The sequence below is a fragment of the Fulmarus glacialis genome, unplaced genomic scaffold (assembly GCF_000690835.1).
Source record: "Fulmarus glacialis isolate BGI_N327 unplaced genomic scaffold, ASM69083v1 scaffold7279, whole genome shotgun sequence".
Classification (NCBI taxonomy): domain Eukaryota; kingdom Metazoa; phylum Chordata; class Aves; order Procellariiformes; family Procellariidae; genus Fulmarus; species Fulmarus glacialis.
The window spans coordinates 22,193-34,687 of NW_009232601.1; the positions used below are offsets into that span (position 1 = coordinate 22,193).

At 45.6% G+C, this 12,495-nt stretch overlaps 1 protein-coding gene across 1 annotated transcript in view; it reads left to right on the top strand.

Moving 5' to 3' along the window:
- Window positions 1–12,495, top strand: part of MYO7A (myosin VIIA) — a gene marked incomplete at its 5' end in the record, with an annotated part of 49,845 nt that overhangs the window by 21,293 nt on the left and 16,057 nt on the right. The window contains 8 exons of the mRNA XM_009584964.1: window positions 346–555; window positions 1,111–1,314; window positions 2,158–2,334; window positions 4,267–4,356; window positions 5,620–5,747; window positions 7,080–7,206; window positions 11,165–11,284; window positions 12,008–12,181. Of these exons, the coding sequence (XP_009583259.1) occupies window positions 346–555; window positions 1,111–1,314; window positions 2,158–2,334; window positions 4,267–4,356; window positions 5,620–5,747; window positions 7,080–7,206; window positions 11,165–11,284; window positions 12,008–12,181 (1,230 nt within the window). The remainder of the gene's footprint in view (window positions 1–345; window positions 556–1,110; window positions 1,315–2,157; window positions 2,335–4,266; window positions 4,357–5,619; window positions 5,748–7,079; window positions 7,207–11,164; window positions 11,285–12,007; window positions 12,182–12,495) is intronic.

The window sequence follows — 12,495 nt, forward strand, 5'->3', positions numbered from 1 at the left end:
CAGTGATTATTCACTCGCTTTTGCTATTGTATAAAGACTGAAGGGGGAACTGGGACACTGTGTGTGCGTGTGCAGATACATGGTTGTTGTATAAAAGAAAAAAATAAGGTCAGTGAGTCTTTCTGTGCATGGACCAAACCCCCTAAACAGGCACGAAGGAAGGAGAAAATGCTATTGCTTTGTCCTTCTGCAGTTAGGAAACTGAGGCATGGACATCTCACTGATTTGCTCCAAGTCACGATGCTGGTATAGTGCCCCAAGCACCTTTCTGAAGTCAGGCCCTGCAGAATTTAGTGCCAGCTCTTTGGAGGGAGCAGTTCAGTCATTGTACTCGTCCTCTTGCAGGTTCGCCTGGCCCAGCTGGCACGGGAAGACGCAGAGAGAGAAGTAAAGGAGAAGGAGGAAGCACGTCGGAAGAAAGAGCTCTTAGAAAAAATGGAGAAAGCTCGCAACGAGCCAGTGAATGACTCAGAAATGGTGGACAAAATGTTCGGATTCCTGGGGACAACCTCCTCCCTGCCTGGCCAGGAAGGACAGGCACCCAATGGCTTCGAGGTACTGGAGACATACGTGAGCCTGGCTATCACATGAAAGGCTTTAGCAACACATTAATGAATCAGGGGAGAGTACGGCAATACAAAAGTGGGTCTCTGAAGGCTTTCTTCAAGACCAGGCTCTTCTGCGGGGCCCCAGAGGGTTACTGTGCTGTGGCTGGGGACAGGCAGGCAGTCTGCAGGCTTTCTCTAGGGCTACCGAATGGAGGAGAGCAGTATCACTATAAGATCCTTGAGGATCTGTGGCCTTTGAGATCTTTTCCTTCGTGGTTCATCACGGCTCATGGCATTTAGCCCTTGGACACCCTTTCCCCATGCTAGAAGTGTGGCCATGCTTGTTGCTTCTCCTACTGCTCTGGGGACATTCCTGGGCACAGCCATGTCCTTCAGGACTTGGGCTTTGCGTGGGCTCCGGAGTTATATTTCATGGTTTTCCCTCCAACTGGCTTTTCCTTTTGGGATGGAAATTAGACAGACAGAAAAGTCAGGCCCAAAGGGAAAGGGTAGTTCAGTATCCAAAGCCATGCTGTGTGCCTGACATGTCCTTCCCCACCAGGATCTTGAGCGAGCCCAGAAGGAGCTGGAGGAAGAGGACCTGGATGCAGCATTGCCTCTCCCTGAGGAAGAGGAGGAAGATCTCTCGGAGTACAAATTTGCCAAGTTTGCCGCCACGTATTTCCAAGGCACGACGACCCACACCTACATCCGCCGGCCTCTCAAGCAGCCTCTCTTGTACCACGAAGATGAAGGAGACCAGTTGGTGAGGCAGGGGATGAAAAACCTCGAGCAGGGCAGGGTGGGTTGGAGCAAGCTTGGGAAACCCTTCAACCAAAGGGTACCAGTTGGGATACACTGGTGTGCTTGTGGTTCGGTGGAGAGCACAGCCCTCATCTGCTGCACATGTGTCAGTAGATACTGTCCCACCAGCATGCTTTGAGCACTGACAAGACAACAAGCATTAGAGGAATGTAGCATTAGTGGAGTGAGCCCATCTCTGTACCTTGATATTTGTGTTAAGACAATTAATGAAGTGCTCTGGGCTCAGGGCATGGATGATTAAAATTGTTGAGCAAATACCGTGTGTAAAGCTGCTACTCAGTAGCTGGAAAAGTTGCTTCTTACCTTGTCATAGGCACCAGTGCAGAGCTAGCAGAGAAGAAACGCTTGTCCTATAGCCAGCAGTACAAGAGCAAAACTGTATTGGACCTACATGGCTGTAATGAACGTGACATTGGCCATGAACTTGCCTTCACTGTGGTTCTCCTTCCCCTCTGCAGTGGGTTTGGAGCTGCCAGTCACTGCCTCTTTATAAGGTTGGCATCTCCTAGCCAAGAAGCAAACCCCTTGTAGAGTGCACAAACACACTCATGATGGCATGAACACAGAGCCTGAATTTGTGGTCCCAGCTACCAGCCTGCCCGGCTTGCTCAGATGGGATGTATGCTGCAGGCAAAACTGTTATCTGTGACGCAGGAAAGTGTTTTATCTCCTGCAGATGTACAGAGTGACCACAGTGGCAATCCTGATGGATTCAGCATGGCTTGACCACCCCCTCCCACTGCCCTGGTGCAAGCTAATGGTGTTAATCTTTCCTTTCAAATAGGCAGCACTTGCTGTATGGATCACTATCCTCCGTTTCATGGGAGACCTCCCTGAGCCAAAATATCATACAGCCATGAGTGATGGTGGCGAGAAGATACCAGTGATGACAAAAATCTATGAGACTCTTGGCAAAAAGACCTATAAGAAAGAACTGCAGGCTCTGCAGGGAGAAGGAGAGGTAACTGCTGCGGCTCTAAAAGAGACGCTGTTATTAGGTGTTGGATATTGAAATGTGTTGGGAAGAAACGACTTGTGGGGTTTGCTGCAGGCAGTTTGTCGATTTTATTTGCAATTATGCTACAAAGGGAGAATTGCCCGTGTGTCAGGTGTTGATCCTCTCCCTTCTTCTTCACAGGGATAACTGAATGTCCCCCAGCAAGACAGTAAGGAAAGTGCCCTGATATCTCTCAGGGGGCTTTGGTCTCTCTCCTCCTCCTTGTAGGGCAGAAATACACAGGGGAGTGCAATGTCCTCTGTCATCGGTTTCTCATTTGGGGATTTCTTTTTGATCTGCCCTGGGTCAGAAGAGACGAAATTAAAAATGTGCTCTTAATCTTGGAGCAGGAAGCAAAGAGTTACCAGGGGATTAAGCCGTGGAAAGAAAAAAAAAAAATATATCCCTATTGCATCCTCAGTGCATTCTCGGATGTCACTGGAGGACTTTGTCTTAGGATCCCTCCCAGATAAGACATTGTTCTGGATAAATCGCTGTCCATAGCGCTGATATGCTTTCATCTTTGGCAATCGCTTTATTCAATAGGACAAGATATTACCTGATACGGGGATTTTCTAGGTGGCACTGTTGCATTTTCAAGAAGTTTTCTGTAGTATCATCTGGAGAAGCACCTGCATCATTTGCAGATGTAAATTAATAAATTTCCTAGTTTTTAGGAACGATGATATCATTCAGCACTTTCAGTGAATTACCTGAGAAGGAGAGTAGCCTCATCTGGATTGTAATTCTGTAAAAATATATACGAAGAATAATCTTTAATTCCTTCTACCTATCATTTCTTGCTTGTTTATTACAAAAAGGCGTATTTTGGCCAACTGAGACATCAGGTAGTACAGAAGAGAAGGAAAATTTAAGCTGTCATTTTTGTCTGTGGTTACATCTGCTCTGCAGAGTGCACAACAGTGCAGAGAGAGATCTGAGCTGACCCTGAGCATGATGATATGCAAATCCAGGTTTACAGTACCAACTTGGCTTTATAATGGATATAAGCCATCACAGTTGCAGGACCCGAAGTGTTGATCTAGTGTAAAATCACAGTCTTTTCAAAGCTGTTTAAATGGGGAGAGGTTAACTGGGTCAAAAATTTGAAGTGATTATCCATGCTATTTTAATCCCACAGCTGGCATAAAGTTGGTATAAAAGTAGAAAGCCAACAGTAACTTCACGAAATTGAAATGTAGTCAGTGCCTGTCCCACATCAAATTTATTCTTCTGGGAAATCTGCTAGAGCACAGAGCTGGTTAACGGTGATGAAACCACAATGGGTAACTCCATGAATCCCTGGCTAGATGACTTCTAGCTCACAAACCTGCCGTGCAGATGGCTCATCTCAGAGAGCGGTCTTGATCCTCTCATTTGCAATGTAGGAACAAGCCTGAATGCCATACAGCAGAACGGGGTGGACCTTGGTTGACTAGGAGTCAGCCATGTATTCAACATAAATTTTTTCAGGCGTCCCAAATATGTAATTTGGAGGAGGCTCATTTATTAGAGAGTATCTGCGAAATTCAGAGCCAGACCTGGCTTATCAGGGGGGACAGGAATATGGGTTCACACTTCTGATTCCCAGAATATCTGAAATATCTCACTCTTTGCCCAGGATTAATGGTCTTTTGCAGGAGCCCGGGGGAGGGAGGGAGAGCACGTACTCGGCAGGGCTCTGTGTCTCACCGCATTGCATCCACGCCTCTTGCTTTGCAATCAGGGGGCACAGGAATATGGGTTCACATTTCTGATTCCCACCGGACTCTGAAATATCTCACTCTATGCCCAGGATTAATGGTCTTTTGCAGGAGCCCGGGGGAGGGAGGGAGAGCACGTACTCGGCAGGGCTCTGTGTCTCACCGCATTGCATCCACGCCTCTTGCTTTGCAGAGTACTCACATTGACGGGCACAAGAAGAACAGTGTGCGGCACAAACTGGTCTCCTTAACACTGAAGAAGAAATCCAAACTGACGGAGGAGGTGAGAGGAGACGCTTGGCCGCCTGGCAGCACAAGTGCCGTTGGATTGTCTGCAGCCCTCTCTGACTCTCTTCTGCTTTTCCCTAGACAACATAGAACCAGCCCTCCTCTGGGTTTGGCGCTACCTGTCTCTCTGCCTGAAAGATTTAAGGAGTGTTTAAGGGGAAAGGTTGGCTTCCCGTGTCTCCTTGAGTCATTCTGCACCTCGCGCCGGCCTCCCCTCGGCTCCCGTTCTCCATCCATCCAGCATCTTCCCTCCCCTCTTTCACAGCCCTCCATCCGGCTGCCGATACCTCCCACCACTCTGTGATGGTCTGAATGTTATCCCTGCTTTTAGCTTCCTGCCCTCCACCTTAGCGTAGGTAGCAGAGGTGGGGTCTCCAAAAGCACTCCCCCATCCTCTGCTCCTCTCCAGTGCCAGGGACAAAACTCCCCACGGGAGCAGATAGCCCAAGCTGAGAGCTTTGGAAAATCCCATCCCAAAAGAGTGAGGAGCAATAGGTCTTTTGGGGGAGGGGGGGATGAGAGCAATGCCAAGACATGGATTCAGTCTTCTTTTACACACCGCCTTGTCCGCTTCCAGAGCAAGGCACCATCTCACCTGGCTGTAGCTGCTTGAGAGCATGAAGGTTGCTCTCTAAGACAGTCACCCTCCTTCCCTTTAGGGTCAGTGGGAGAAATAGGGCCCAATCCAGCTTACCCTAATGCGGTTCTGAACGCACTCTAGAAATGCCCGTCTTTCTCCAGTGGCTCTACATGGAGACTGGGTTGACTAGCTGAGACAGAGAGCTGGCAGGCGGATAAACGCCATCCCTGTTTTCACAAACAGCACCATGCTTATGTGCTTTTGGCTGCATCATTAGCATGGGGAGCGGGTCCATTCTGTCAGCGTTTTAATGATTTTTTTAATATAACTGAGTTAAAGGGACAGGCCTTCCTTGGCAATAAGCTGGGGGGTTATTCCAAAGATCCTTGGTGGCCTTTTCCCGGCTGCAGGACCAGCTCAGAGCTGGGATGCAAGGGTACCATTGTAGAAACTGGGGGCAAAGACCAAGCAGGTGGGAGTGTGACTAGACAGGACCGTTTTCAGCTTCACCGGTATGTGATTAAGCCAATAAAGTCACAGCCTCCCATCGCTGATAAAGTGCTAGACTGAAGAACTTCTGAGACCCCTCCTCCTGGGGGAGCACCGCACATTTGGGATGGGGGTGGGGGGACACAGTAACTGGCTGTACTGAAAGAGAGCAATGTGTCTGGTTGGCAGGTGACAAAGAGACTTCACGATGGTGAGTCCACGCTCCAGGGTAATAGCATGCTCGAAGACCGACCCACCTCCAACCTGGAGAAGCTCCATTTCATTATTGGTAATGGCATCCTCAGGCCAGCCTTAAGGTTAGAAATCAAGACGAAGGCATAAACATGCCTTTCTTTTCATTCCTTCTTCCTTGAGCTATCCTTGTCGAAACGATTTTGCTATTGTGTGCAGCTTTACAAAGCTCTCATTATATGATTTTTCTGGTTGTGTTGTATAATATGGACTGGGCTGGATCATGTTCCTTACTGTCCATATCAGGCCTGATGGAAAGACCATGCAGAGGGACTCAAACGCTTCTGAAAGTGCTAGTGGCTACTGGATTGGTTTTTTAACGCTCACTCTTGTTGTTCACTACCCTTTGTTTTCTATTTGACCATTTAGATCTCTTTTGTTTGTGTGAATATTTTTAACGGTATACTAATGAAAAACTCAAACTCATTTCACTTGCTAAATTAAGCATTCAAAAATTGGAAAGTGCCAAATTAAGGCCAGCTGCATATCTTTGGTTTAGCCCATTTATATGTGTGTGTGTGTGTGTTATAAGACAGTCCTTGTTTATGTAGTGTCACGATCTTTTCACTCACACCTATCTGCTCACTCCAGGAATAAGGGTGGGCATCCTCATCTGATGGTCAGCTTCTCTAATTTTCATTTTATCCTCCCAGTTCACCCTGAAACCCTTAGCCTTACTTTTCTACACAATGTCTGCTCTGAAGGCAGACCTGGTAGTGGCCCATGGGCTTTCCCACAGGGTTTGTCAGCGTAACAGGTTGGCTAATGTTTTTGTTGCCTCCCATGTGGATGAGGAAGTACTTTTGTCCCTCTTTTTGCATGTAGAGAACTAAGGTTAAAGTCAAAAGTGGACATTAAATCCCAAATTGAGATACCTGTCAATGTATGTGCCTGTTTGGATGCAAGAGCTGGACAAACCTTGACCTCCACTGGAGCTGACAGTTCCCAACACTTCCACAAAGCAAATTCAGGTGTCTCAAGAGGAACAGCCAGCAAATGAAGACTCCCAGCTGATGGCCCTCTGTGAAAGTTAGTTTAGGAGACTCTCTTGGTATTACTGGGAAATCTTTGTAAGAAGCCAGAATAGACTCCATCATCCAGAGGTGACATTGAGCTTCCTTGAACTTTGAGACTCCCTTTTATTTCCCCCCTTCTCTAAGCAGCGTCAGTCAGCTTTGGGAAATCTCAGCTGAAGCACAGGGAAAACTCAGCGGACGTTACAGGACTGGTGATGGGTGGCATTTTAGAGACACTGCAACAATCAGGGTGACCATCATTAGGGCAGTTAATATCCTTGCGATGCTAAAATGAACTTTTAACTATCAATCACATGCAGGCAGGGTCTGTCTCTCTCTCTGTTCATGTTGAAAAACCACCACCTTGTTTTCCTATTGCAGGGATGAAATCTATTGTCAAATCTGCAAGCAGCTGACCCAGAACCCATCCAAAAGCAGCCATGCCAGGGGTTGGATCCTGATGTCCCTCTGCGTGGGATGTTTTGCTCCTTCTGAGAAGTTTGTGAAGGTAACTTGTAGATTATATTTGTCTCATGAATTATCTGCCAATACATTTTCTTCTCCATCCATAGGACGAGCTTTTCTTTTGGGTTTCACAGTAGAGTGAATCCTGGTCTTTATCTTTGCCAGGAATGAAAAATGACACAAAATTCCTAAGAAACGTGTGCGTGATCCCAGGTTCAATGTCTAAAGTGCATCAGATGAGTCACTCCTGAGAAGTGACTCTCTTTCCTGTGACGCTAAAGGGAGTCTAGACAACCAATTCAGATGATGCCTCCTGCACTGTAGATGTGTGAAGACGTGATTAAGTGACTTCTGGCAGGAAACTTGATTGTGGGAGGCTGCAAGTGGCATTTGCAGAACACCCAGAATAGCCCACATTTCTCCCCTATTTCTCACATGCAAAGGTCTATGCATTCATTCAAGCATCTACTGGCTTTGACAGTATGACCTCAGCCATGTGCTCTAAAAAAATTGGCAAGAAATAGTACTACACAGCTAATTATAAATATAACTTAATACAAAAAATTGCATATAGAAAGGGAAGGGTTTAATTTACGTGGAAGTATGTTTGCATAGTTGCTCTCTGCATGCTACAGCTTGCCCCACCATGTGTCGTACTGAAAACATCCAACTCTAAACAGCCTCATGAGAGATGACATGTAAGGTATCTCAGAAGCACTGTGGATCAGCAGCACTGAAGTCAGTGGGAGATGCTAAATGGCTGACACTTTTGAAAATCAGGTTGTTCTTAAGGATTTTCTTTTTTTTCTGGGCAGAGTTTTGTTGCCTAGATTTGAACAGTCTGCCTTCCAAAAGAGTTACACACCTAGACTCTGACAAACACCCACTGGGCTGCTCAAGTTAATCCCATGCCTAAGAGTTTGGCTGGCTCAGGGCAAAGGGCTCAGCGCTGTGTCTTTGCTTTGCCATGATACAAGACATCCTTTGTCCCTCTCAGATCTTTGAATACTGGAGCCTGGACCTGCTCCCAAGCCTGCTGGAGATAAAGATGTTCCATTAATTTCCACAGATATCAGATCAGGTACTAGGTCCTCAGCACTGAAAGAGCTGAAGCCAAGAATAGAAATCTCTCCTTCATCCCCAGGCCTTGCCAGTATGAAATCTAATAAAGCAGATAAATCACTGGCAAAGTGGCAGAAAATTAAATTATGTCTGGAAATGAGATCTGAGAAAGTATGCCACAGGAGGTTGTGTGGGTTTAAATCTTTAATAGCGGAAGATTATTTTAGGCGAGTGAAGCACTTCTCAGAAATAATTTATGGGTAGCTTTGGAGACTCAGACATAGAATCATAGAATCATAGAAAGGTTTGGGTTGGAAGTGACCTTTAAAGGCCATCTAGTCCAACCCCCTGCAATGAGCAGGGACTTCTTCAACTAGATCAGGTTGCTCAGAGCCCCGTCCAACCTGACCTTGAACGTTCCCAGAGACGGGGCATCTACCACCTCTCTGGGCAACCCGTGCCAGTGTTTCACATGTGCCTCTGCCCAAAGTTATGGTCCATGCTGAAATATGTGGCAATATTCCCAACAGCTTTGGAGAGGGTTTATTCTAATTCTGCCTTTATTCATCACCCTTTTGCACCTTGGACTGTTGGAGATGATAGGCAGCCAAGTAACAAGCGATAGGACGAGAGGAAATGGCCTCAAGTTGCGCCGAGGGAGGTTTAGACTGGACATTAGGAAAAATTTCTGTACTGAAAGAGTGGTCAGGCCTTGGAACAGGCTGCCCAGGGAAGTGGTGGAGTCCCCATCCCTGGAAGTATTTAAAAGACGTGTAGGTGAGGCGCTTAGGGACATGGTTTAGTGGGCATGGTGGTGTTGGGTTGATGGTTGGACTTGATGATCTTAGAGGTCTTTTCCAACCTTAATGATTCTATGATTCTATGATTCTATGACTGAAGCTCCTGGAGTATGAGTGCAAACAACAGTTGCAGCAGCCCGCACTGTGGTTACCTTTCAAGGCCCTGGTCTTGCAAACAGCAACACGCAGGCAGTGACTTGGGCAATGTCTCAGAACTCCTCTGAAGCCACTGTAGTTATCCATGGGGACATCACTGACACCTTCCAGCTTAAAATGTTATGTTTTGAGATGAGGCATTCTCGTGATGAAATGTTAACTGTGCCCCTGCACCACATACGTTCCCATCCAGACTCACTTTTTTGTTTTGTGAAAAGCAGAGGAATATTCAAAGTTTGTTGAAGTTCAGTGAACTCTTCTGTTTCGAAGCTGTATTAACCCAGGCCACCTAGTCCAGTCTGTTCTGTATTGGGAGACAAACTCCATGTCAGTGCCAGACCTTAGTCTCAGACTCTTAATCTGTTAGTACCATTTTCAGGAGTTAGTAGTCAGCCAAAATCTGATTTACTATGAGTTCACTGACTACTGCTTTAACGATGCAATAGCTACCATTGAATGTACGATAGGCATGCGTTGGCTATCAGCCAGTTAGCTAGATGACATTTTGTTAACCTCACGTCTTTTTCAACTGATGCCCTAACTTCTTATTTAGCAGTAATTATCCACCATTTTAATAGTAGGAAAAGCATATAAGGTTAAATATCTCTTAGCATTTCTTTCCTATACTCTTCCATGCAGTAAATGTTGCATCAGACTCCTGGTTACTTTTCTCCTGAAACCTCTAGGATCTAACTTTAATAGCAGCAATATTATGGAAAAAAAGATGAGGAATTTCAGGAAACTCTTGTGCCTGGAAGTTGTTCCACAACCTTCAAAAGTGTCAATTAGAACTGAACATTTTGAGAAGGATTTAGCTGATAATGAGGCAGTCTTCAATATGTTTTCCTCACAAATATGAAGGTCACGCTTTGGATCCCATTAGACACCTCTATCACATCATATGCTAAGCATGGGTCAAGACACATTAGCATTCCTGTTCTTTGTACCTTTCTTTCAACTAATAATGGACTTTGGTGGGAAGGTTCAGTCACAGGGAAGGAGAAAAACAAAAAATATGTAATTACATAGTTCATTATTAACAGCATAATTAAAACCACACTTCTACAGAGCATCAGCTGCTTGCAATCATTTGCAACAGCTCCCATCCATAGAACCTGGCTGTATTACCTAGTTATTTCAGAGTATCTCTGTAAGTTATGATTGACAGAGATATTTGTCTCTCTACCCATGTTTTTGATGGACTGACAGTGTTATAGAGCAGTCTGTGTTAGTGAAGAAACAGCTATGTGTTATCATTCAGAGAACTCTTTATCTATTTTGAAGTCTCTCTGAAAAAATACGATTTACAGAGCTATTAGTCTTCGCTACCTTTTTGGCCAAGATATTTATGTAATATTTTTAAGTGTATTATCTTTCATATTGTGGAAGTCACTAGATTTAATTTTCTCTACAATAATGTGGTTGTATTTTTAACATATGGTGAAGTGCTTCAAATTCTGATTTAGGATCTTCTAAAACTCAATTTAAAATCTGACTAAAGAAACATCTGTTTAATGTAATTATGAAAGATCTTTTGTACTGGCAGCTAAATGTTCTGAGCGGCATTTGCTTACAATTCCCCTGGATCGTTACTTACACATCTTTTTCATTCACTCCTATCTTTTTGGCCAACACTCAATAACATTTTATAATACATCTTTAAAATACAGAGATAGAAAGCAGCGGTAGCAATAGCAGAAACAGAAAAGCCGCTGCACTGGTTTCCATCAAAGGTCTGTCTAGGCTGGCATCTTATCTCCACCAAGGCCAGGAATGCACAGTATAAGAACAAGGCAAGGGTGCAGACTCTCCTACTTTCTCTCAGCTTCCAGCAAGGTGATGTAGGAACATCCTGAGCTTGAGCGGTATCACTGCCGTTAGTCCCAGAGGGCTTTTCTCCGATAAAACATTGCTTTTTAACCTTTGCAAATGCTTGGCCTCTAGAGCCGATGGTCTAACCTATGTGTTCCCTGCTGCCAACAGTATTTAAGGAACTTTATCAATGGAGGCCCCCCGGGTTATGCTCCCTATTGCGAAGAGAGGCTGAGGCGGACGTTTGCCAACGGGACGAGGACGCAGCCACCCAGCTGGCTGGAGCTGCAGGTACGAGCCCCTCCATCCCCTCCCCAGGCTGCTGGGGCTCAGGGTTTAAGCCTTTCACTATCATGCAAACCACATCTCTGACAGGACAGAAAGTAGGGCGACAAAATGCCTATTACTCTCAAGAATTTTCAGGTGTTTCCAAGATATTGCATTCCCTGGGCACCCTGGCTTTGCTCCAGAGTATGCTGAAGATCAATCCCTTTGTCTACATCAATACTTGTAAATTAATTGTGCTCGAGAGTGCTCTCGGGCATTGAGGCCAGCTGGCACGGAGCAAGCTCCCATGTGTGCTAGGAAACTGTTTTCCAGATGAAGGTGGCTGCAGGCAAAGTGCCTACTGAGAATGGTCCCGGGGACTTGTTGGGGGACAGCCGTAGCTGGAACAGGCACAGTTTGTGCAATAATTGCTCATTTTCTACTAGCATAGACAGCTGTGCTCCAGTGCCCCAGGAGCATTCCCGGGCATGCTTGGATTTACTGGGTTAAACGCTTTGATGACTGAATGTATTCAATGTATTAAATAAAAAATTCCAAGTGCCTCCGGTGGCTGATCGTACATTATCCTGTTGAGAAGTATGTTACCGTAGTATTGAAAAGCAGCCAGGCAGTGGAATCGGGAATTAGAAAACGGTTACCACAGTTGGGTGGAAGAGTATGTGGGTAAATAGTCTCGATGGGATTGAAATACCCATGCCTTTATCAAGTTTGACTTTAATCCATTAGGCAACCAAATCCAAGAAACCGATCATGCTGCCTGTCACATTTATGGATGGGACAACAAAAACCCTATTGACCGACTCTGCAACAACTGCTAAAGAGCTCTGTAATTCTTTGGCCGACAAAATCAGCCTGAAGGACCGATTTGGCTTTTCACTTTACATTGCACTTTTTGACAAGGTATGTCATAAATTATGTTCCTGACTAGCCCTATAAAAGACGAGGGAGGTTCTCCTGGCTGTCACATATCTTCCAGAGGGCAAAAGGACCCTGTTCTCTGAGCAAACAACCAGCTTCAAGGTAAGGAGGGAACAGTTCTACAGTGCAGATGCCAGCATGATTTTCACAGTAAGAGTAGTCAAACATTGGAGCAGGGTTGTAGAGACACTATGAAATCTCCCACCTTGGAGATATTCAGAATTTAACTGCAGAAGGCACAGAGCAACCTGATCACAGATGGACCTGCTCTGACCAGTGGGCTGGACCAGAAACCT